Genomic DNA, 20141 nt, shown 5'->3' with positions numbered 1-20141 from the left:
GGGGCGCAGCCGGTGGAGCCGGTGAGCCCATTAATCCTATTAATCCTATTAATCCAATTAATCCCAATGAGCTGCTCTCTGCCTTCCCCCACCAGCGGCCTCGCTGAGAATCGTGGCACGGCGGGACTACAGCTCCCAGCGTGCCCCGCGGCGGGACCACCGCCTGTGTCACCCTTCCGCCTCGGGACTACACGTCCCGGCGTGCCGTGCGGCAGGAGGCACGTGACCCCTGCAGCAGCATGGCGGCGCTGGCGCGGTGGACGCGAGCCGCGCTGCGGCCGGGGGGTGAGCGGTGGTACCGGACACTGTGCGGAGCCGCCGCCGCCGCCCCCCCCCCCGCTCCCCCCGCCCCCTCCGCCCCCTCCCCGCTCCCCCGGCGGGGGCCGGGTGCTGGCGGCGGCGCTGGGCGCGGGGACGGCGGCGCTGCTGCTGCTGTGGGCCCGGCGGGGGGAGCGGCCCCGGTCCGTGCTGCCCGCGGTGTGCGCTGCCGTCCCCGCGCCGCCGCCGGCCTCGCCCCGCGCCGCCTTCAACTTCATCGCTGACGTGGTGGAGAAGACGGCGCCAGCGCTGGTCTATGTGGAGATCGTGGGCAGGTACCGGCCCGGTCCGCAGCCCGGTCCCGCCGGGGGGTCCTCTTGACCCTGTCCCGGTCCTGCTCCTTAGGCAGGCTCCGGCCGTACCCCCCGTCCCCGCCGGCACAGCCGCGCTCCCGGCTCCCCGCACGGAGCAGCCCCATCCCCAGCCTCACCCGCGGCCGCCCTGCCCCGTGTCCCGGGCAGCCGGCACCGAGCATGGCGCAGGTGGGATCCCACACGTGGCCCGGGAGGGGTTTCTCCGTCCCCTGTGCCTGCACAGGCTCAGCCCGTGTGCTCTGCGGCAGGGACGGTGTCCCTGAGCTGGCGCTCTGCAGTCCTGCAGCACCGTGGGAGCGAAGCCGCCTCTGCGCAGCAGCTCAAGGCTGTCCCGTGCGCAGGATCCCTGGCCCAGGAGCGTGACTTTGCTTTTCAGACAGTCAGAGACGGGTTTAGGTTGAAGGGACCCCACTCAGCACCAGGCTGAGGTCGCCCACAGAGGTCAGGGTGATTGTTATCTCCCATGGGGACCAGAACTTGCAGTTGTGAGCCTTCCTCTGGCTACCTACAGCACATGTATTCATCACCTCCCAGGTGGTTGTTACCTGCTCCAGGGCAAGGTTCTGTATGTTCAGGCTACTACTTTGTGCGGATCACAACCCCTCCTACCTACCTCCTGCTGCCCTTTCCCAGAGAGTCCACAACAGCTCCACCTGTGTCACTTCCCACCGTGCCTCCCAGCGGGATTGCACCTTTCCAGCTGTGCTTGGACTTCTCATTCTTCCTGCTTGCTCCCCAGTCATGTGCCTGGTTATTCAGGCTCTCCACATGGGGAACGAAGGAGTTGCTCCCATCACGCTGTTGCCCAGACATCCTCACTGTCCCCCACTGCCTCCCAGCCTAGCCCCTGTCTGCCCTCCTCATAGGCCCCACCAGTCCCCTCGGGGTCTCTGCCACCCCTCCCTGAGCTGCGCTCACCTTGCAGGCATCCCTTTTTGGGCCGCGAGGTGCCCATCTCCAATGGCTCTGGCTTCCTGGTGTCTCCGGACGGGCTCATCGTGACCAACGCGCACGTGGTGGCGAACCGGCGGCGCGTGCGGGTGAAGCTGGCGAGCGGGGAGCAGTACGATGCCGTGGTGCAGGACGTGGACCAGGTCGCAGACATCGCTACCATCAAGATCAAGCCGAAGGTGCTCATCCTGCTTCTGGAGATGCTCCCTCTGTCCCTCCCACCCGCTCACCGCCCTCCTCTCTTGCAGCACCCGCTGCCCACGCTGCCCCTTGGGCGCTCCTCCGAGGTGCGGCAGGGAGAGTTCGTGGTGGCCATGGGCAGCCCCTTCGCCCTGCAGAACACCATCACCTCAGGCATCGTCAGCTCTGCGCAGCGGGGCAGCCGGGAGCTGGGCCTTGCCGCCTCTGACATGGAGTACATCCAGACAGACGCTGCCATTGATGTAAGGGGAGCTCGGCAGGTTGCCACCTCATCCTGCTGCCCTCTTTGGGGAGGTGGGAGCTGGGGAAGGGCTGTGGGTGCCGTGAGGTCAGAGGAGACTGGAAGCACTGGGGGATGGAGGGATTCTGGCTGGTCACCCAGGCGCTTGCTGCGTTCCTCAGCCTGACCCTGCTCTCTGAACACTGCCTCCCTGCCTCGGGTCCTGCTGTGCGAGGACGTTGTTTTATGGCCTTTTTACTGCTCTCTCCTCTGCTGCAGTTCGGGAACTCCGGGGGCCCCCTCGTCAACTTGGTAAGTTCCTAGGGCAGCGGTGCCGGGTGCCCTCTGTCTGCCTCGGTGGGTGCTTGTGTGGGTGCTGCAGCTGCTGGGAGGTGGGGACTGTGCATGCGTCAGGCTCCCTGTGAGGAGGAGCTGGGGCTCAGCCCTGTGCCGTGCCCTCTGCACTGCCTGTTTGAAGGAGCCTGAGTCCATGGGACTTCATGACACAGCCGAGCCCTGCCTGGTGCGTGCGGCTTGGTTGTTGCTGGCAGGGCTCAGGGAAGGGCTGTACTGGCTGCAGCTGCAGGACTGGTCCCTGCCCAGCTTGGCAGGGCCAGGCAGGCTGCAGAAGCAGGAGGCAGGGAGGGGATGGGGACACATACAGCACTCCAGGCTTGCACAGTGGTTGCCCTCTCCATGAGGATGCAGTGGGATAGCACAGTGCCTGCTCCCCTGCAGGACGGTGAAGTGATTGGGGTGAACACCATGAAGGTGACATCAGGCATCTCCTTTGCCATCCCCTCTGACCGGCTGCGGAAGTTCCTGGAAAAGGAGGAGCACCGTAAAAGTGAGTGGGGAGCCTTGTGCTTGGGTCTGGGGGAGGGAAGAGGGAAGCTCTGGCACCGCTGGGCTCCAGGCACCACTTCTGAGCAGGGCAAGCAGAGCATTGCAGGTAAGATTCTCTCACCTGGATGAAACTCCCTCTGCCTCTTCCGTCGCCTTGTGTGTGCTGATGGAAACGAAGGCGCCAGATTCAGCTGTATTGGAAAGGACAGGCAGTTATGTCAGTGGTGTCGAACGCTGCCTGGCTCTGCTGCTCTGGGATGCTGTCTGACATGCTGATGCTGTGGAGGGGTATTCTCAGTCCAAAAAGCTGACAGCTCAAAGCAGCACAGTTGCAATAATGTAAAACTCCACCTGGTGAATGCAGCTTAGATGAGGTGTTGGTTGGGCATCAGAATGACCCCACACCCCCTGTCTGCTGTGGGGTGTGTGGGCACTGTGACAGCCCAGCACTGCTCCCATTGCACGTGGGTCATTCCACGTCATTTCCTTTGCCAGGCTCTTGGTTTGGCAGCACAGAGACAAGGCGCCGCTACATCGGGGTGATGATGCTGACTCTTACACCCAGGTGCGTGTTCTAAGGCTGCTCGTGTTGTGGGGCACGGTGACTGTGTGATGGGATCTTCCAAACTGGGAGTGCCTGGTGTCGGGAGGGCTGAAGCATTCACACGCACATCTCTGTGCTCATGTTGTGTGTAGGCTCTAGGCTGTGTCAGGGATCAGTGAGAAGCTTGCAGGTTTCTACACGTGTGGCAGAAGCTGTAACTCCCTCCAGAGTAGTTGTTACTTGGAGTAGCTGGATCAGGGCCCTTTGCAGCACAGCATGAAGGTGATGAGAAAATGAACGTGAGCCGGCTGCAGTGTGTGCTTGCAGCCCAGAAAGCAACCGTATCCTGGGCTGCATCAAGAGGATCATGACCAGCAGGTCAAAGGAGGTGATCCTGCCCCTCTACTCTGCTCTCGTGAGACCTCACTTGGAGCATTGTGTGCAGTTCTGGTGTCCTCAACATGAAAAGGACATGGAACTGTTGGAACAAGTCCAGAGGAGGCCACGAGGATGATCAGGGACTGGAGCACCTCCCATATGAAGACAGGCTGAGAAAGTTGGGGCTGTTCAGCCTGGAGAAGAGAAGGCTGCGTGGAGACCTCATAGCAACCTTCCAGTATCTGAAGGGGACCTACAGGGATGCTGGGGAGGGACTATTCATTAGGGAATGCAGTGATAGGACAAGAGGTAACGGGTTCAAACTTAAACAGCGGAAGTTTAGATTGGATATAAGGAGGAAGTTCTTTCCTGTGAGGGTGCTGAGGCACTGGAATGGGTTGCCCAGGGAGGTTGTGAATGCTCCATCCCTGGCAGTGTTCAAGGCCAGGTTGGATGAAGCCTTGGGTGCCATGGTTTAATGTGCAGGGGCTGGGGTGCTGCCTGCAGCTCTGGGCAGCACGAGCAGGGGCTGGGGTGCTGCCTGCAGGGGCTGGGGTGCTGCCTGCAGGGGCTGGGGTGCTGCTGCCACACCAGCAGAGGGGGGGATCGCTGTGAGGCGCAGGTAGTGGGTGCCTGGGGAGCGCTCCACGTTGCTGGATGCTCGGCCGGTGCCCGGTAGATGGTGCTGGTACTCGGCAAAGCCTCTGAGATGTGGGAGCCCAACTCCTGCGGCCCCGCCTGAGCTGGGCGCACATGGACGGTGCTCAGAGGCCTGCCCGAGGGCGCGTGTAGCTCCTGAGCTGGGAGCAGAACACGAGGCAGTGCACGGAGCCGGGACAAGAGCAAGGGGCACAAACTGGAACACAGGGGCTACATCTGAACACAAGGAACCGCTTTGTTACCGTGGGGACAGCGGCAGAAGCCTGGCACAGGTCCTGGAGAGCTCACAGCATCACCAGTGCTGCAGATACTCAAAGCCTCTGTGGACACAGTCCTGGGCAGCTGCTCAGCTTGAGCAGGACCTGGGGTGGGTGATCCCCAGAGGTTCATTTCCACCCCCATGCTGTGACATCAGGAGCGGGGAGGCAGCTTGCACAGCACAGTGAGGAGCAGGGAGAGGTGCAGAAATTGAGCCACCACTGTGGGGGTAGGAGGAACCTGTTCAGTCTGTAGGCTCTGGAGGAGAGGAGCAGGTTTACCTCTGCTTGGCACCTCTGGCAACAGCAGGGACTCAGCTTTTGTTCTTGTCCTGCCCCAAAAGCAGAGCAGTGGAACTGCAGAGGCAGAATGGATCTGACACCAGGAGGGCACCTGACCTGGGGCTACTTAGACAGGGATGTGTGTGTGACCCAGCTGGCAGCTGCTCTGGTAGCTCCATCCCTCCGGGGCACAGGCAGCACTTTGTCCTCTGGGTTTTGGCAGGATGATGATGTTAGGGTGCTCCTGGGGTGTGCAGCTGCGTGCTTGGGCTTGGCAGTGTCAGGGAGGCAGGAGGAGAGGTCCTGCGTAGCTGGGGTGGGGTGAGGGCCCTGCTCTGCTGCCCAGCTCCTTTCCTGATGCTGACTTTGCCCCTGCAGCATCCTGGCTGAGCTGAAGCTGCGTGACCCCAGCTTCCCAGACGTCTCCTATGGAGTGCTAATCCACAAGGTGATCATCGGCTCTCCAGCCCATCAGTAAGCGCCCTGTGCCTTGGGGGGTGGCCTGAGGGAGCAGCTGTGGGGGGTGGGATGTCTTTAGCTCTGGTTTGCTCCAGGGCAGCAGGGCTTGGGCCCTCATGTGCAGCAGAAACCAACTGGTGGCCCATGCCCAGGCTTGGTGTCCCACTGGCTCAGGTACCTGTGGTCCAAGCCTCCCTGTGGTGCCTGGTGCTCCTTGCTCCTGGGAAGTGCCTTCACCCAGCGTGTGCTTGTGTCGCTGTGCCACAGGGCCGGGGTGAAGGCGGGTGACGTGGTGCTGGAGATCAATGGGCAGGCATCGCGCCGCGCTGAGGACGTGTATGAGGCGGTGAGGACACAGCAGAGCCTGACCCTGCTGCTGCGGCGCGGCCACGACACGCTGCTGCTGAGCGTCATCCCCGAGGCCACCGAGTAACGGAGCTGCTGTGTGGGGCAGGACGTGCAGGACTGAGCCGTGTCCATGAGCTGGGCATGGACATGCTGAGACCTTGTGGGGACTGGAGAGCGCCCGGCCCGGTGCCGGGGTGGACTCATGGAGCAGCCCTTCCCTCTGTACTCAAATAAAGCACTTTTATAGGGACTCCCCAGTGCCATGGGGTCTCCTGCCCACAGCATTGCCTGTGGGAGGCTGGGCTGTGGAGGGTTCGGCCTTTCCTGTCACATGGAATACTGGAATGGTTTGGATTGAAGGGAGTTTAAAGCTCATCCAGCTCCAACCCCTGCCACAGGCAGGGACCCCTTCCACTGGAGCAGCTGCTCCAAGCCCCTGTGTCCAACCTGGCCTTGAGCACTGCCAGGGATGGGGCAGCCACAGCTTCTCTGGGCACCCTGTGCCAGCGCCTCAGCACCCTCCCAGGGAACAGCTTCTGCCTCAGAGCTCAGCTCAGTCTCCCCTGGGGCAGGTTCAAGCCATGATGAGAGGGTTTTTTGGTGCTGGCCCCTGCAGTGTGTGGGCAGTGCCTCACTGGCTGCGCTGCAGGAGCACTCAGCCCCCCTCACGTGCAGCCCGGGCCCTGAGGGCAGCCGAGGCCTCCCCGTGCTCTGTGGCTGGAGGCTGAGAGCCCTCCTGGGCAGGAGCAGATCCGGGTGCGTTCCTGGGAGAGCCCCTGCTCCTCTCCTGCCTTGAGCCGTGTCCAGCCTGGCTCCGGGTGTGGAGCAGGAGCAGCGCGGATGGGGCACCCTCACCCCAGCCTGGTATGTTTAGATGAAAGCAGCACAGTTCTTTGGGGTTCTGCAGTGAGGGCAGCGCCGGGGCAGGAGCAGAGCAGGCAGGAGCAGAGCAGGCAGGAGCAGCGCAGGCAGGAGCAGAGCAGGCAGGAGCGGAGCAGGCAGCAGTGGAGCAGGCAGCAGCAGAGCAGGCAGGAGCAGAGCAGGCAGGAGCAGACCAGGCAGCAGTGGAGCAGGCAGCAGTGGAGCAGGCAGCGGAGCAGGCAGCAGTGGAGCAGGCAGGAGCGGAGCAGGCAGCAGCAGGGCAGGCAGCAGCAGAGCAGGCAGCAGCGGAGCAGGCAGCAGTGGAGCAGGCAGCAGCAGAGCAGGCAGGAGCAGAGCAGGCAGGAGCAGACCAGGCAGCAGTGGAGCAGGCAGCAGTGGAGCAGGCAGCGGAGCAGGCAGCAGTGGAGCAGGCAGGAGCGGAGCAGGCAGCAGCAGGGCAGGCAGCAGCAGAGCAGGCAGCAGCGGAGCAGGCAGCAGTGGAGCAGGCAGCAGTGGAGCAGGCAGGAAAGGAGCAGGCAGCAGCAGAGCAGGCAGCAGTGGAGCAGGCAGCAGCAGGGCAGGCAGCAGTGGAGCAGGCAGGAGCGGAGCAGGCAGCAGCAGGGCAGGCAGCAGCAGAGCAGGCAGCAGCGGAGCAGGCAGCAGTGGAGCAGGCAGCAGCGGAGCAGGCAGGAAAGGAGCAGGCAGCAGCAGAGCAGGCAGCAGTGGAGCAGGCAGGAGCGGAGCAGGCAGGAGAGGAGCAGGCAGGAGTGGAGCAGGCAGGAGCAGAGCAGGCAGGAGCAGAGCAGGCAGGAGCAGAGCAGGCAGCAGTCGAGCAGGCAGCAGCGGAGCAGGCAGCAGCGGAGCAGGCAGCAGTGGAGCAGGCAGGAGCAGAGCAGGCAGCAGTCGAGCAGGCAGCAGCGGAGCAGGCAGCAGCGGAGCAGGCAGCAGCGGAGCAGGCAGCAGCGGAGCAGGCAGCAGCAGAGCAGGCAGCAGTGGAGCAGGCAGCGGAGCAGGCAGCGCACAGGGACGTGCTCCCCTTCGGGCTCTCGCCGCTGCGCGCAGGGGAAGCGGAGCCACCACGTTCCTGGCAGGGCAGCCACGGCAGCACCGACCGCAGGTTCCCGCTGCCTGGAGCCAGCGCCGGCCGCATTCCTCATGGATCACAGCCCCCGGCAGGACTTCTGCTCAGGAACATTTGGAGTGCATCTGGTGCAAACCCAGCGCTTCACCACGTCCGGGCTGCGCCAGGGGGGCTCCGGCTGCTCCTCCGGTGCCGTGGGGCTGCTTCAGGCTGGGGCAGCTGAAGGTAAGGTCCTGCTGCCCCCCCCTCTTCACCCACATAAGCTTCTCCCAGCAGGCCTGCTACCATCTCTCTGTATCCCAGCAGCTACCAGTATCGGTGCTGGTGTGGGGCTGGTCCTTGCCCATCCAGGGCTGTGTGGGGAGGGGGGACCCTTGCTCCATGTGGGTACTGGCAGCTGCCGTGCTCTGTGCTGGGGTGTGCTGAGCCTCCCAGTCCTGCCATGCTCATCCCCCCCCGGGAAGAGCCGGGAGCCACTGGGAACAACTGATACCTTTATAGAGAAAATAAAGTTACATCTAAGAGGGGTGTGGGAACCGCTGCGGCCATGGGGCAGGGGCAGCCACACCGGGGGGGCTGCAGGTCCCTGCTGGGTCCTGGGGACGAACCAGGCCCGTTGGGGAGCAGGGAGGTGCAGCTGCAGTGACCGGGAGCTGGGGGGGGGGGGGCACGGTGTGGTTCGGGACCTCTGTGCCCATGTGCCGCGGCCCAGAGGATGTGGGCACAGTCTCTGGGCAGTGGTTGGGTGGTGGCTGCAGTGCCAGGTGGGTGCCTGTGGGTCCCGGCAGCCTCACGGTGCCCGGTGGCTGCGGTGCTGGGCTGAGTCCCTGAGGCCCCAGCAGCATCTCCCCCTGTGGAGGGTGAGGGTGGGAGATGCCCCCCCCGGGGCTCCTCCTGGTGCCTCCCGTGCTGGGCACTATGAGATCTGGTTGTTGAGCTGCCCTGGGTACTGCTCGAAGCGCCTGTTGGCCTCCTCGCTGAGTGCATCACCTGCGGGAGGGGCAGGAGCTGTCAGCTCCTGCGGCAGCCACCCAGAGCCCCACAGCCTCCCCACAGCCTCCTCGCTGCCTTGGGGCCTCCCTGCCCCGTCCCCCTTGCCCCCATGTGCCCCCCGTGCTGCCTGCGGGCCATTACCGATGTGGCAGCTGTGCACCCAGATGCGGTGCCCGTCGTACTTGCAGTTGCATTTCATGGCATTGTTGGTGAAGTCGCTCTCTGCCACTTCGAAGTTGGGGTTGATCACGACCTGTGGGGCACCAACAGTGAGGGCGGCAGCGCCCTGCCCCACAGCGGGTGGTGCTGCAGCCCCACACCTCATCAGCTCGGTCTTCCCAGCCCCAGCACCCCGATCCCAGCAGGGTTTGCCTCCTGCTGCAGCAGGATGTGCTGTGGTGGCTCTGTAACTGGGCACCATGTGCCCATGAGGGTTGCTTAGAGCAGGAGCGTGCAGGGTGAAGTGAGCCCCAGCAGCTTCCACACATCCTGCGTCTGCACACACAGGGACAGGCAGTGCCTGCCCCAGCCCTCACCCTCCAGCCCCAGTGCGCTCCAGCCGCTCCAGGACTGGGGTGGCTGGGGCTGGAGCAGAGCTGGGGCACACGGCAGCTCAGCACCTGCAGGATGTAGTTGCCCGGTTTGACATCAGTGATGTCGATCCACTGGCAGTCGATGTCGTGCCGGTACAGGTCCCAGCAGCCCACCGTGATGCCCTGCTCCCCGAAGTTGGCACACTCGTACCGCTTGGCCACGTCTGCGGGGAGAAGAGAACGGGGCTGTCCTCCCTCATTGCCCACACAGCCCCAGTGTGCACAGCGGCTGGGGACAGGACACGGGCAGGGATGATGCCACAAGGCCCCATTCGTGGCCCCCACCTTCCTCGCACTCGGTGTCCTCGAGGCAGAAGCTGGCTTTGTGCCCCTCCGCCACCTTGGTGCCATTGGGGGTGAGGATGTCGTAGTGGGTGAAGATGTCCATGCTGTGGTAGTGCCTGCAGGAGGGAGCACACAGCGCTGTGGCTGCACCAGCCCTGCCCTGGGAGGTGACGTGGCTGTCCCCAGGCAGGTGGGGTCTCAGCTGCAGGACACAGCCCCCAGCCCCAGCACTGCACATGGAGGGACAGCCCCGAGCCAAAGCAGGCACACCTGGAGCCTGGGCAGCAGCAGGGGCCTCAGCAGGTGTCACCCTCACCCGGTGTCACCCTCACCCGCTGTCCCCATCACCCAGTGTCACCATCACCTGGTGTCACCATCACCCAGTGTCACCCTCACCCGCTGTCCCCATCACCCAGTGTCACCATCACCCAGTGTCCCCATCACCCCCCCCGCTGCAGCACTGGCACCCTCTGCCCGCACCGCGCACCCACCGGTGGCACTCGTGCCAGACCCAGGAGTGCCGCCCGGCCTTGGGGCGGAAGTCGGCGCGGCCGTTGTTGTGGATCTGGGAGGAGAAGCGGAGCAGGCGGCGGTGCCCATAGGGCCAGTTGGCGAGGCGAGCGGAGCTGGAGAGGCAGCTCTCCTCGGCAGCACAGTACAGCATGTGCAGCGGCCGGTCCTCGATGTACGCCGTCTCCTGCACCAGCGGCGCGTGCAGCAGCAGGTCCGAGGCGGCTGCGGGCAGGTGATGCTCAGGGATGGGGCAGGCACCCAGAGCAGGCAGGGCTGGACTGGCTGGGGGAATGTGTACCCCCCCCATCAGCTGCAGCCCCCCAGCACCTGCAGACCCCATTGCCCCCAGCCCTGCAGCTCACAGACCCTTCAGCAGCAGCTCTGGGCCCCACTGCACTGTTACCTGGAGACCCCATTGCTCACCCCAGCACCCCAGACCCTCTTGCCCGCAGGCCCCATTGCCCATCCCAGCACCCCAGACCCTGCTTCCTGCAGGCCACATTGCCCATCCCAGCACCCCAGACCCTCTTGCCCGCAGGCCCCATTGCCCATCCCAGCACCCCAGGCCCCGCTGCCTGCAGGCCCCATTACCCACCCCAGCACCCCAGACCCCATTGCCCGCAGGCTCCGCAGCCCCTCACTCTCGGAGCAGATGACACCAGCAGCGTAGCGTGTGCCCGTGTTCCTGCAGTTGAGGCTGGAGCCGTGGTGCTGGCAGTGGCTCAGGGACATCTCGTGGCCGGTGCACTTCACCCCGCTCAGCACCATCTCCGTCACGTTGCTGGCATCCCAGTACCAGGTCTCCTGGGGAGGGGTGAGGCTGGTGGCAGGGCTGGTGCCACGGGTGCCCTGGCTCACACATGCCCGGGCTGCGGCCAGCACCCACCACGGCACAGCCCTGCCCATGTCCCAGCCTGCTCATGCAGGTCCCATCCCTTGGCATGGAGCAGCTACATCCCTTTCTCCCCATATATCCCCACTGGTGCCTGTGCTCACCAGGGTGTCACTGGAAGCCTCTCCCCCGGCACCTACCGTCACCGCATGCAGGGAATAGCCCAGGCCGAGCTGGCGACAGGCCACCATGGCCTCCTTGGTGGTCCAGCCCTCGCTGCACACCATGCCCCACTTACTGCCTCGCTTCACCTCCACACGGCCCTCAAACGGTGTCCTGCCGCCGGAGAGGCGGATCTGCAGGGAAGCCCTGGGGCAGTGAGCAGGGACCAGACCCCATCCCAGCACATCCCAGCCCATCCTGGTTCCTGTGCCCATCCTGGTTCCTGTGCCCATCCTGGTTCCTGTGCCCATCCCGGTGGATCGGTGGTGCTGGCACACGCTGCCCTGGCCAAGCTGGTGCTGGCACCTACTTGTAAGCCGTGGTTAGCGAATCCCAGGCCCAGCTGGCGACAGGCCACCATCGCCTCCAGCGTACCCCAGCCTTCGCTGCAGACCAGCCCCCAGCGCGGCTGCTCCCCGGCGCCAGCCCCCACGGCCACCTCCACCCTCCCCTCAAAGCGGCTTCGGCCCCCGCTCAGCCGAATCTGCAGAGAAAGGCAGTGACAGCATCACCATCATCATCACAAGTGATGCTCCTGCTGCTCTGCTGCATCCAGCCCAGCCCAGCTCATCCCAGCCGCTGCAGCTGCAGCACCCTCATGGGCTTTAGGCACATGGGAGGTGGCAGCCAGAGCTGAGAGGAGCCAGGCAGAGCTTTGGTCAGCCCAGAACTTCCCAATCCCATCAGATTTGGGGTCAATAACTTGGCTGTGAGTTTGGGAAGTGCCTCAGGGCAGCAAGGAAATGGCTCATTTTGGAATGGCATTCGCATTCCAGAATGGCAGAGGTGAGAGAGTTAAATGATGACAAAGCCCCAGTGGATGAAACCAGGGCCGGGCACATGGAGCTCATGGCCCCGTCCCCACATTTCATCACCACCCAAAAACATCTCTCCCACAGGGATTTTTTGTGGTGGCTCTGCTGGGTTGGAGCTGGCACAGGGAGAGCAGCAGGAACAGCAGGAGCAGCAGCCCCACACCACCCTGCACACCCCACAGGGATCCCAACCCCCCCTTGGCCTCCCTTCCACCCCCCTCCTCACAGGGGTACTTGGAACTCCCACCCCTGAGTCCCCCAGGGCAGCCCTTGCCTCAGACCAGGGGTAATGTGAGGGGTGCCATGGGGTCCAGAGGACAGTGGGGCCACCCTGCATTGGGTCCCCCCAGCACCAATACCAAGGGTGCTCACCAGGGTCTCGTAGCCCATGTAGGGGACATTGCAGCGGACAGCCACATCCTCCGTGTGCTTGCAGTCCTCCTGCGTGATGTTCTTGAAGGAGCAGCTCCAGAGGGACTTCTCGGTGCCCAGGCACTGCACCTCATTCATGTGGATGGGCCCCGTCCCTGCCGGGGGGATAGCTCAGGGTCAGTGACACGGGAGCACCATCCAGCACCATGGAGAGGCTGCGGTCCCCTGGCGATGCCCCACATGCAGCCGGCAGCCAGGGACTCCCAGGACAAGCTCCTCTGTGGCCTGTCCCAGTCCCACAGAGCCTTGTCCCTGGACAAGCACTTCACCCACAGGCCCATGAGAGCAGTGCCCGACCCTGCAGCTCAGCACCTCACCTTGGCCCATGCGCGCCCCGGTGAGGGCCTCCTTGGCGCTGCCGAAGCCCAGCTCGCGGCACACCACACTGGCTGACAGCAGGTTCCAGCGGTCGTCACAGATCGTGCCCCACTCACTGCCCTTGAGCACCTCGACGCGGCCCTCCCCGACCTTTGCACCCCCCTTCAGCCGGATCCGTGGCTGCAGGAGATGGGGGTAAGGGATGGAACCATCACATCATTGAATCATGGAATCAACCAGGGTGGGAAAGAGCTTCAGGATCATCAAGTCCCACTGTTCCCCAGCCCTGCCAAGGCCACCCCTAACCCATGGCACTGAGGCCTCGTCTCCACAGAGTGTGAACACTGCAGGACCAGTGCCTGCAGCCCTGCCCTGGGCAGCCTGTTCCAATGCCTGAGCACCCTGTGGGGCAGGAATTGTTCCTCAGCTCCATCTAAACCTGCCCTGGTGCAGCTTGAGGCCGGTTCCTCTTGTCCCATCCCTTGTCCCTTGGGAGCAGAGCCCAGCCCCTCCTGGCTCCATCCTCCTGCAGGCACTTGGAGGAGCCATCAGGTCCCCCCTGAGCCTTCTCTTCTCCATCTGAACCCCCCAGCTCCCTCAGCCCTTCCCCATCTCTTGTGCTCCAGGCCCTGCACCAGCTCCGTTGCCCTTCTCTGGACCCAGAGGGCAGCACGGCTGGTACAGTGCTGAATGGTACAGTGCTGAATGGTACAGTGCTGAATGGTACAGTGCTGAATGGCACAGTGCTGAATGGCACAGTGTGGCACAGCACCGTGAGCACAGAGGTTGCTGTCCGTGTGCAAGGCCAGGACACGGTCCCTATATGCTGCCCCAGGGGTCAGTCCCCACGGGAGCCGCACACCCCCCAGTGGGGCAGTGTCAAGCGGGGGGCGGCTGTGGGTGCCCGGGGCTCACCTGGCCCTGCTGCTGCCGCTGCTGCCGCTGCTTCTTCTTGTGTGCGCTGCCGGTGGCGAATAGCGGCCCGGGCACGCAGCTGACGACGGCGGCGCTGCCCCCGCTGCAGGCGGCGGACACGTTGCCGCGGTAGAACTGGAAGGCGCACATGGAGAGGTGCCCCTCGGTCCCCGCGCACGACACCGAGTGCAGCCGGTAGCGGAGCTGCTGCCGCTCGGCCAGGAGCCTGCGGGGAGAGGGCAGCCCTAAGGACCGGCACGGGAGGACGACGGCGGAGCTGTCCCCGGCCGCGGCCCCTGTGCCCGCCCCACATCCCAGAGACACGCTCGGCTGTGGTGGGGCTGAGAGGGGCTCCTGCACCCGGGCTCCCGCTGGAGCCGTTTACCTCTTCTTGGACCCTACGTCCTCCCTGCGCTTTTGTTTAGGCTGAGATTTGGAGGCCAGCCTGGAAAACAGAACACAACCGTCGCGGAGCCCGCAGCCCCGGCTGTCACCTCCACAGGGACACAGGGAACACACAGCGGCCCTGGCTTTCGTTGAAACCGGGTCTGTTGCCCCCAGGGAGACTCATGCGCGTCCCCTTTGTGTCACACATGGGTGCAGCAGCATCATCTGCTGCCAGCAATGAGACACAGCCGCCCGTCACAGCAGCGATGCAGTTTCCTGCCCACATCCCACCAGGAAACTGTGCAGGATGGTGCAACATCCCGTGCTGCCTTGTGACCCAGCAGGTCAAACACCAGCAGCAGAGACCGGATCTGTGGGGTACAAGCGAGGTGGTCCATATCCTCATGCAGACCCCAGCCACTGTCAGTGCATCATGCTCCACGGGAGCAGCACACGCAGAAGCACAGCACTGAGCAAGCAGCATTGAAACCAGAGCTCTGCCCAGCACAGGGCAGGGTGGGACTTGCTGCAGGCATGCAAGGATCCTCTGCTAGAGAGGGAGCTTCCCTACAGGGAGAGGAGGCTGCCCAGAGCACCACATGCTGTCCCTACACACTCGAATGCTGTATTTCACTCGGGGAGGAAGAAGCTGAGCAGAGCCAAACCCCTGACACCACAAGGAGTAAAGAGCAGACCCCAAACCAGGGCAGGGACTGGTACCCCCAGGACAGAGTAAACCCAAGGCTGGCAACTGACCCTGCTGGCAGGTGGCAGGTTTGTGGCAGTGAGCCCTAGGATACTGCATGGGGCTGGCAGGAAATGGGACTCAGCAGCTGGCTGGAGGACATCACCCCCCACTGACACCCATGGGATCACAATGTGATCCTGTGCCCAGGTCTGGCTCCCGGTACCAGATACCAGCCAGGAGCCAGGAGCAAGGGGCTGTGATGGAGCCAGAGCCCAGCTCTTCCGGCCAGAGGAGCGGAGACCATGAGAGAAAAGAGGCACAACCTGAGGTTCAGGATCAGTGCAAGGAATGGTTTTCCCCTATGAGGCCTCAAGGCTGTGGGCTCTCCATACCCACAGGTTTTCAAGTGCCAGCTGCATGAAACCCTGGGCTGACCCATAGCCAGCCCTGCTCCATGCAGGGGGTTGGACCAGGACTCCCTGAGGTCCCTTCCAGCCTGGATTAGTGGTGACCCCACATATGACTGCAACCAAGATCAGTCAGCCCTGGGAAAGCCAGGTGTGATGGTGAGGAGACAGCTCCTGCTCCAGGCAGAGGAAGGGAGAAGACCCCAGCTCCATGGACTTGGCAAAGCATTGCATCCAGTGCTGCAGGGAGAATACCCGCTCACTGGGAAAGGGGCTGTCAGCACCAAACCATAGAACCACAGCCTGGTGTGGTTTGGAAGGGACCTTAAAGCTCCTCCAGCTCCAACCCCTGCCATGGGCAGGGACCCCTTCCACTGGAGCAGCTGCTCCAAGCCCCTGTGTCCAACCTGGCCTTGAGCACTGCCAGGGATGGGGCAGCCACAGCTTCTCTAGGCACCCTGTGCCAGCGCCTCAGCACCCTCCCAGGGAACAGCTTCTGCCTCAGAGCTCAGCTCAGTCTCCCCTGGGGCAGGTTCAAGCCATTCCCCTTGGCCTGTCCCTACAGGCCCTTGTCCCAAGCCCCTCTGCAGGTTTCTTGGTGGAGGGCAGAGGGCAGCCAGACTGTCCCTTGGGGCTGGTAGAAAGGCAGGAAGAGGGAATGGGCAGAGGTGCAAGAGCTCCCGACAGACGCAGCATCAGGACAAGAGCTGCCACACGAGTGCCAGCACTGCGAGCACTGTGGTGCCCATCACCCTGGTGCTCAGCAGCGCTCCCAGCTCCCCCTCAAGGAATGGAGGGTGTGCGGCCGTTCCAGCTTCCCCACTGCTGCTTTCCGCAGAAAACAGCCCATTTCCACAGCGCTCCCCATCCGCCAGGAAACACAGCTCTGCTCCGAGGCCTCCGCACAGGACCCTGCAGCCCTGCCCAGGGCTCCTGCCTGGTGCTGCCGAGCCTGGGGCACCGCTGGCCTGGGATGCAGATTGTCTCTCCTGGGGGCTGGGGACCGCAGCGCCCGCCCAGCCCTGCCCGAGCCCTCGGTCTGCTCCATCCGGATCCCTTTGTGCCAGGATCCGTCCTGCGGCAGGGACCCGGTGGCTGGAGAGCCCAGCTCTGCCAAGGGCTCGGCAGGCGGGAGCCCCCGTTACCTCCTGCCCGGCCTCAGGCTCCGGCCCTTTGTCACGGCTGCGCCCTTCACCCGCCTGCAGGAGCAACAGGTGAGCTGCATGGTCAGTGGGCACCACAGCGGGCACCACAGTGGGCACCACAACGGACACAACAGCGGGCACCACGACGGGCACCACAGTGGGCACCACAACGGGCACCACAGTGGGCACCACAACGGGCACGACAATGGGCACCGCAATGGACACCATGCTGAGCACGACACTGGGTACCAGAATGGGCACTGCAGTGGGCACCACAATGGGCACTGTGTCCTTGCTCATGTCCCTGTAGCTCTTGCTCAGGCCATGGTGCTCCTGGAGCATCCCTGCCCGGTTCAGGTGCAAACCTCCCCTCTGGACAGGGACCCGCAGGCTCCACGCTGGAGGATGTAAAGGTGCAGATACTGCCATCTGGGAGCTGCCTCTGCTGCAGCGCATGAGCAGCCATGGCCCCCAGCTCAGCGAGTGCCCCTATGGCCATCTGGCCCCTGCTGTCCCCCAGCACTGCCCCATGTCCCTGGCACTGCCCCAGCCCCGAGGGCTCCTCGTCGGCCTCACTCACTTGTAGAAGTTCTTGTTGACCTTCTTCTCGGCAGGGAAGCCCAGCATGCCGCAGACAACGCGGCTGTTGTGGCTGCTCCAGCCCTCATCACAGATCTGTGCCCAGCCGTCCTTGTACCGCACCTCCACGATGCCCTCTGTCACCGGGAGCTGCCGCCGGGCGCCGGCCCCCACTGCCCGCAGCCGGACCTCCTCCACGTGGCTCGGCTCCGTCTGCAGGGCAGGGGTCAGCCTCGCACCCATCGCCCCAGCCCTTCCCAGGGGTGCACCCGCAGGAGATGGGGTCCCCGGCCCCAGGTGGGGAATGGGGATGGCCAAGTCCTGCATCCCTGCAGGGCACATCCAATGGCCTTGGATAACCACGCTCCTGCTCCCATACTGTGCAGCCAGTGTCCCACGTCTCCCTGGGAGCACCTCCAGGGAACACTGTCTCACCTCAGGATCCTGCATCCACCCCACACCCAGACCCCCACCCATTGAGAGCCAGGAACCTGGGCACAGCCAGTGGGACACGGCCCCAGCTCCTCTTGTCTGGCAGCAGACCAGGTGTCGCCTGTCCAGAGCTGTGCCACGTCCCCACAGCCACACTACATCCTGAGCCTGCTGGCTCTGCCGGCTCCTGGCCCGCAGCTTCCTCACCTCGATGACATTAGAGTCCTTGAAGCCTGGGATGCGCTCGTCCTTGCAGATGACCCCTGCGTCTTCCTCATGGCTGCAGTCGCTGTTGCCCCAGCCCCGGTGTTTGCAGTCCCCGATGCTCTTCTCGCCTCCGGCACAGTTCACATTGTCCAGCCAGATCCGCCCTGCCAGGCACCATGGCTGGGGTGAGGGGGGCCAGGCCCATGCAGCATCCCCAGGGAGCAGGGAGGGTGTCCATGGAGCATGGCCAAGGAGCACAGCAGAGCATGGCTGCTGGGGGCTGCTGGGGCTGCTGGGGGCTGCTGGGGGCTGCTGGGGACTGCTGGGGCTGCTGGGGGCTGCTGGGGACTGCTGGGGGCTGCTGGGGACTGCTGGGGGCTGCTGGGGGCTGCTGGGGGCTGCTGGGGGCTGCTGGGGGCTGCTGGGGGCTGCTGGGCTGGGACCATTGCTCCCTCAGCACAAAGCTGACGTTGGTGAAAGGCCCAAATAAAGCCCTGAGAGCAGGATCTGCAGTGGGGAGCTCCTGCTTCCCCACAGGGCTGCTCTGCAGACATGAAGCCCCCATGGCACAGCCCTGGGCTCTGGACAGGGTCTCACCTGCACCAGAAACCGCTGCACCTCTGCACCACACAGACCTGGACCTGCACTCCCTGCACCCCCTGCACCATGTGCAGCCCTGCAGCTCCAGTGCAGGCCTGCAACCACGCTGGGCCCTGGGTACATGCACAGCAGCTCACACCCAGCTCCCCATCCCGCTTGGTGTGTACATACATTACCCGTGCACTCGCACACGAACTCATGCATGCACTCACACACGAACTCATGCATGCACTCACATACGAACTCATGCATGCACTCACACATGAACTCATGCATGCACTCACACACGAACTCATGCATGCACTCACACACGAACTCATGCATGCACTCACACTCCTGGGCACTCAGCACACACAGGACCCGCTGCCCTTCCCCACCAACAGCTTGGGTGAGCCCTGTGGCACACACACAGCCCTGTGGCAGCAGGCTCACGTGCAGCCCCAGCCCGTGCAGCACGGGGAACCATGCCCACTGCCCACCCTTACCGACTCCTTTGCCGTACTTGGCGCTGTGGGCCCAGCCGGTGGCAGCCACGAAGCCGAGGTGCCGGCACAGCACGTGCGCATTGGCCAGAGTGAAGTCATCATCGCAGATGGTTCCCCACTCGTCGTTGTAGAAGAGCTCCACACGGCCCTCGTTGTGCTTGCGTGGGTACCCAGCCAGGCGCACCCTCAGCGCGGGGCTGGGTGGGTGCGTGGGGCTGGCACTGCTCACCCACAGCCACACGCTCAGCACCAGCAGCTCCGGCAGTGCCCACGCGCGGCAGCTCCCCATGGCAGTCAGTCTCTGCAGGGCAGGAGGGGTCGGGGTGTGTGGGATGCACGAGCTGTGCTGCATCACCTGCTGCCCTCATCCCAGCAGCCCCCAGCCCGCTCTCACCAGTGCCTCCCTGCACCCCACAGCTGCCATGGCCCAGGCTCTGCCATCCCAGGGCCCTGCACTCCTCTCGAACGGCTTCTACCGGAATCCCACCGCGGTGCCGGCTCACACCTCCTGTGCCAAAGGGCCCTGGAGCAGGACCAGTGCCTGGGAAAGCCCAGCTGGACCAGCCGGGAGCTGCACCCACCCCATGCGGTGCAGCGCTGCCAGCCCACGCTGCTGCCCGCTGTGAGGAGCCAGAGCCAGAGCCTTCCCTGCTGTGCTCTGGGCAGCATTCTCCAACCCTCCAGTAACGTGTGTGGCTCCCGAAATACCTGAGGGAGATGTGGTATTCCCGCACCAGTCCTATGGCAAACAGTAGTGAAAACACTTCTCTGTGAACCTCCTTCAGTTCCCAGTTCCCAGTGCACAATTCCCGTTTATCCGTCAGGGACCACTTTAACACTGCGGATGCTGCCGCAGCATTTCTGCACGGGCATTGCTGCAGCCTGGGCTCTGGGCCCGAGGGCAAAGCTCAAATGCTCACCCAGCACTGCCCACACAGGGACCCGCTTGCCTCGCACCACTACAGCTTCACATCACCTTCCAGATGTCCCTTCTACAGGTGGGAAAGTGACCCCAAACACGGGAGCCCCCCAGGACAGGACCAGCAGAAACACATCTCTGTGCCCTACATCTCCAACCAAGAGCAGATCCTGCATCGGGCACTCACAGCCTGTGCTTCTCATTAGGCAGTGTTAGAGAGGAGGAAATCTGGCTCACCCACAAGCAGGGGCAGTCCAGGATCCAGTGTTTAGCCACAGGGTTAGAGAGGAAGGAAAATGATGACAAACCCCACACACACTCCCAGCTGGGGCTGTGCTGCAGGGACCCTTCGCACTGACCCTCCCCAGTGCGCTCACTCCCCTGCAAGCTTCCATCCCCACTCACAGCTCGCTGGGACAGCCAGGATGTACTGGGGCATCCTCACAACTGTGGCTGCTCTTGGTGCTGCTGTAGGAGCCTCTTTCCCTGGACTAAAGTTTGTGCCCATGTTGCCGCTTTGTTCCTGGCCCCTCGGCACCCGTGGTGACAGAAAGTCGCTGCAGTGGCTTTGGGAAAGGGTCTTTGTGGAGCAAAGGGGCTGAGAAGCCCTCCTCAGACTCCACAGACTCCACAAGCAGGAATCAGCTCCATTCC

At 63.9% G+C, this 20141-nt stretch overlaps 2 protein-coding genes across 4 annotated transcripts; one reads left to right on the top strand and one right to left on the bottom strand.

Moving 5' to 3' along the window:
- Positions 1 to 239: 239 nt before the first annotated feature.
- Positions 240 to 6028, top strand: HTRA2 (HtrA serine peptidase 2). Its single transcript, XM_034064599.1, is given in 8 exon segments — positions 240 to 326; positions 328 to 593; positions 1558 to 2026; positions 2284 to 2316; positions 2743 to 2851; positions 3346 to 3415; positions 5350 to 5445; positions 5698 to 6028. Coding segments are annotated over 8 exon segments (1296 nt in total). The 3' UTR covers positions 5864 to 6028.
- Positions 6029 to 8194: 2166 nt separating this feature from the next.
- Positions 8195 to 18885, bottom strand: LOXL3 (lysyl oxidase like 3). Of its 3 annotated transcripts, none has more exons than XM_034064596.1 (14): positions 18569 to 18885; positions 17484 to 17647; positions 16846 to 17057; positions 14024 to 14083; positions 13639 to 13864; positions 12723 to 12903; positions 12346 to 12500; positions 11469 to 11642; positions 10746 to 10908; positions 10083 to 10326; positions 9592 to 9707; positions 9334 to 9470; positions 8855 to 8966; positions 8195 to 8710 (listed from the first exon to the last, which is right to left on the bottom strand). In XM_034064596.1, the coding sequence occupies exons 1-14, from the start codon at positions 18855 to 18857 to the stop codon at positions 8637 to 8639; spliced, it is 2307 nt and encodes a 768-aa protein (XP_033920487.1). In that variant the 5' UTR covers positions 18858 to 18885; the 3' UTR covers positions 8195 to 8636. The 3 variants fall into 3 exon arrangements, with proteins under 3 accessions (XP_033920487.1, XP_033920488.1, XP_033920489.1); XM_034064597.1 differs by lacking the exon at positions 11469 to 11642 and adding an exon at positions 11137 to 11292; XM_034064598.1 differs by lacking the exon at positions 14024 to 14083.
- Between the last annotated feature and the right edge of the window lie 1256 nt (positions 18886 to 20141).

This window comes from Melopsittacus undulatus, chromosome 7, assembly GCF_012275295.1.
Source record: "Melopsittacus undulatus isolate bMelUnd1 chromosome 7, bMelUnd1.mat.Z, whole genome shotgun sequence".
Classification (NCBI taxonomy): Eukaryota; Metazoa; Chordata; class Aves; order Psittaciformes; family Psittaculidae; genus Melopsittacus; species Melopsittacus undulatus.
Note: the sequence above shows the minus strand (reverse complement) of the source record. Positions and strands in the feature narration are given on the sequence as shown.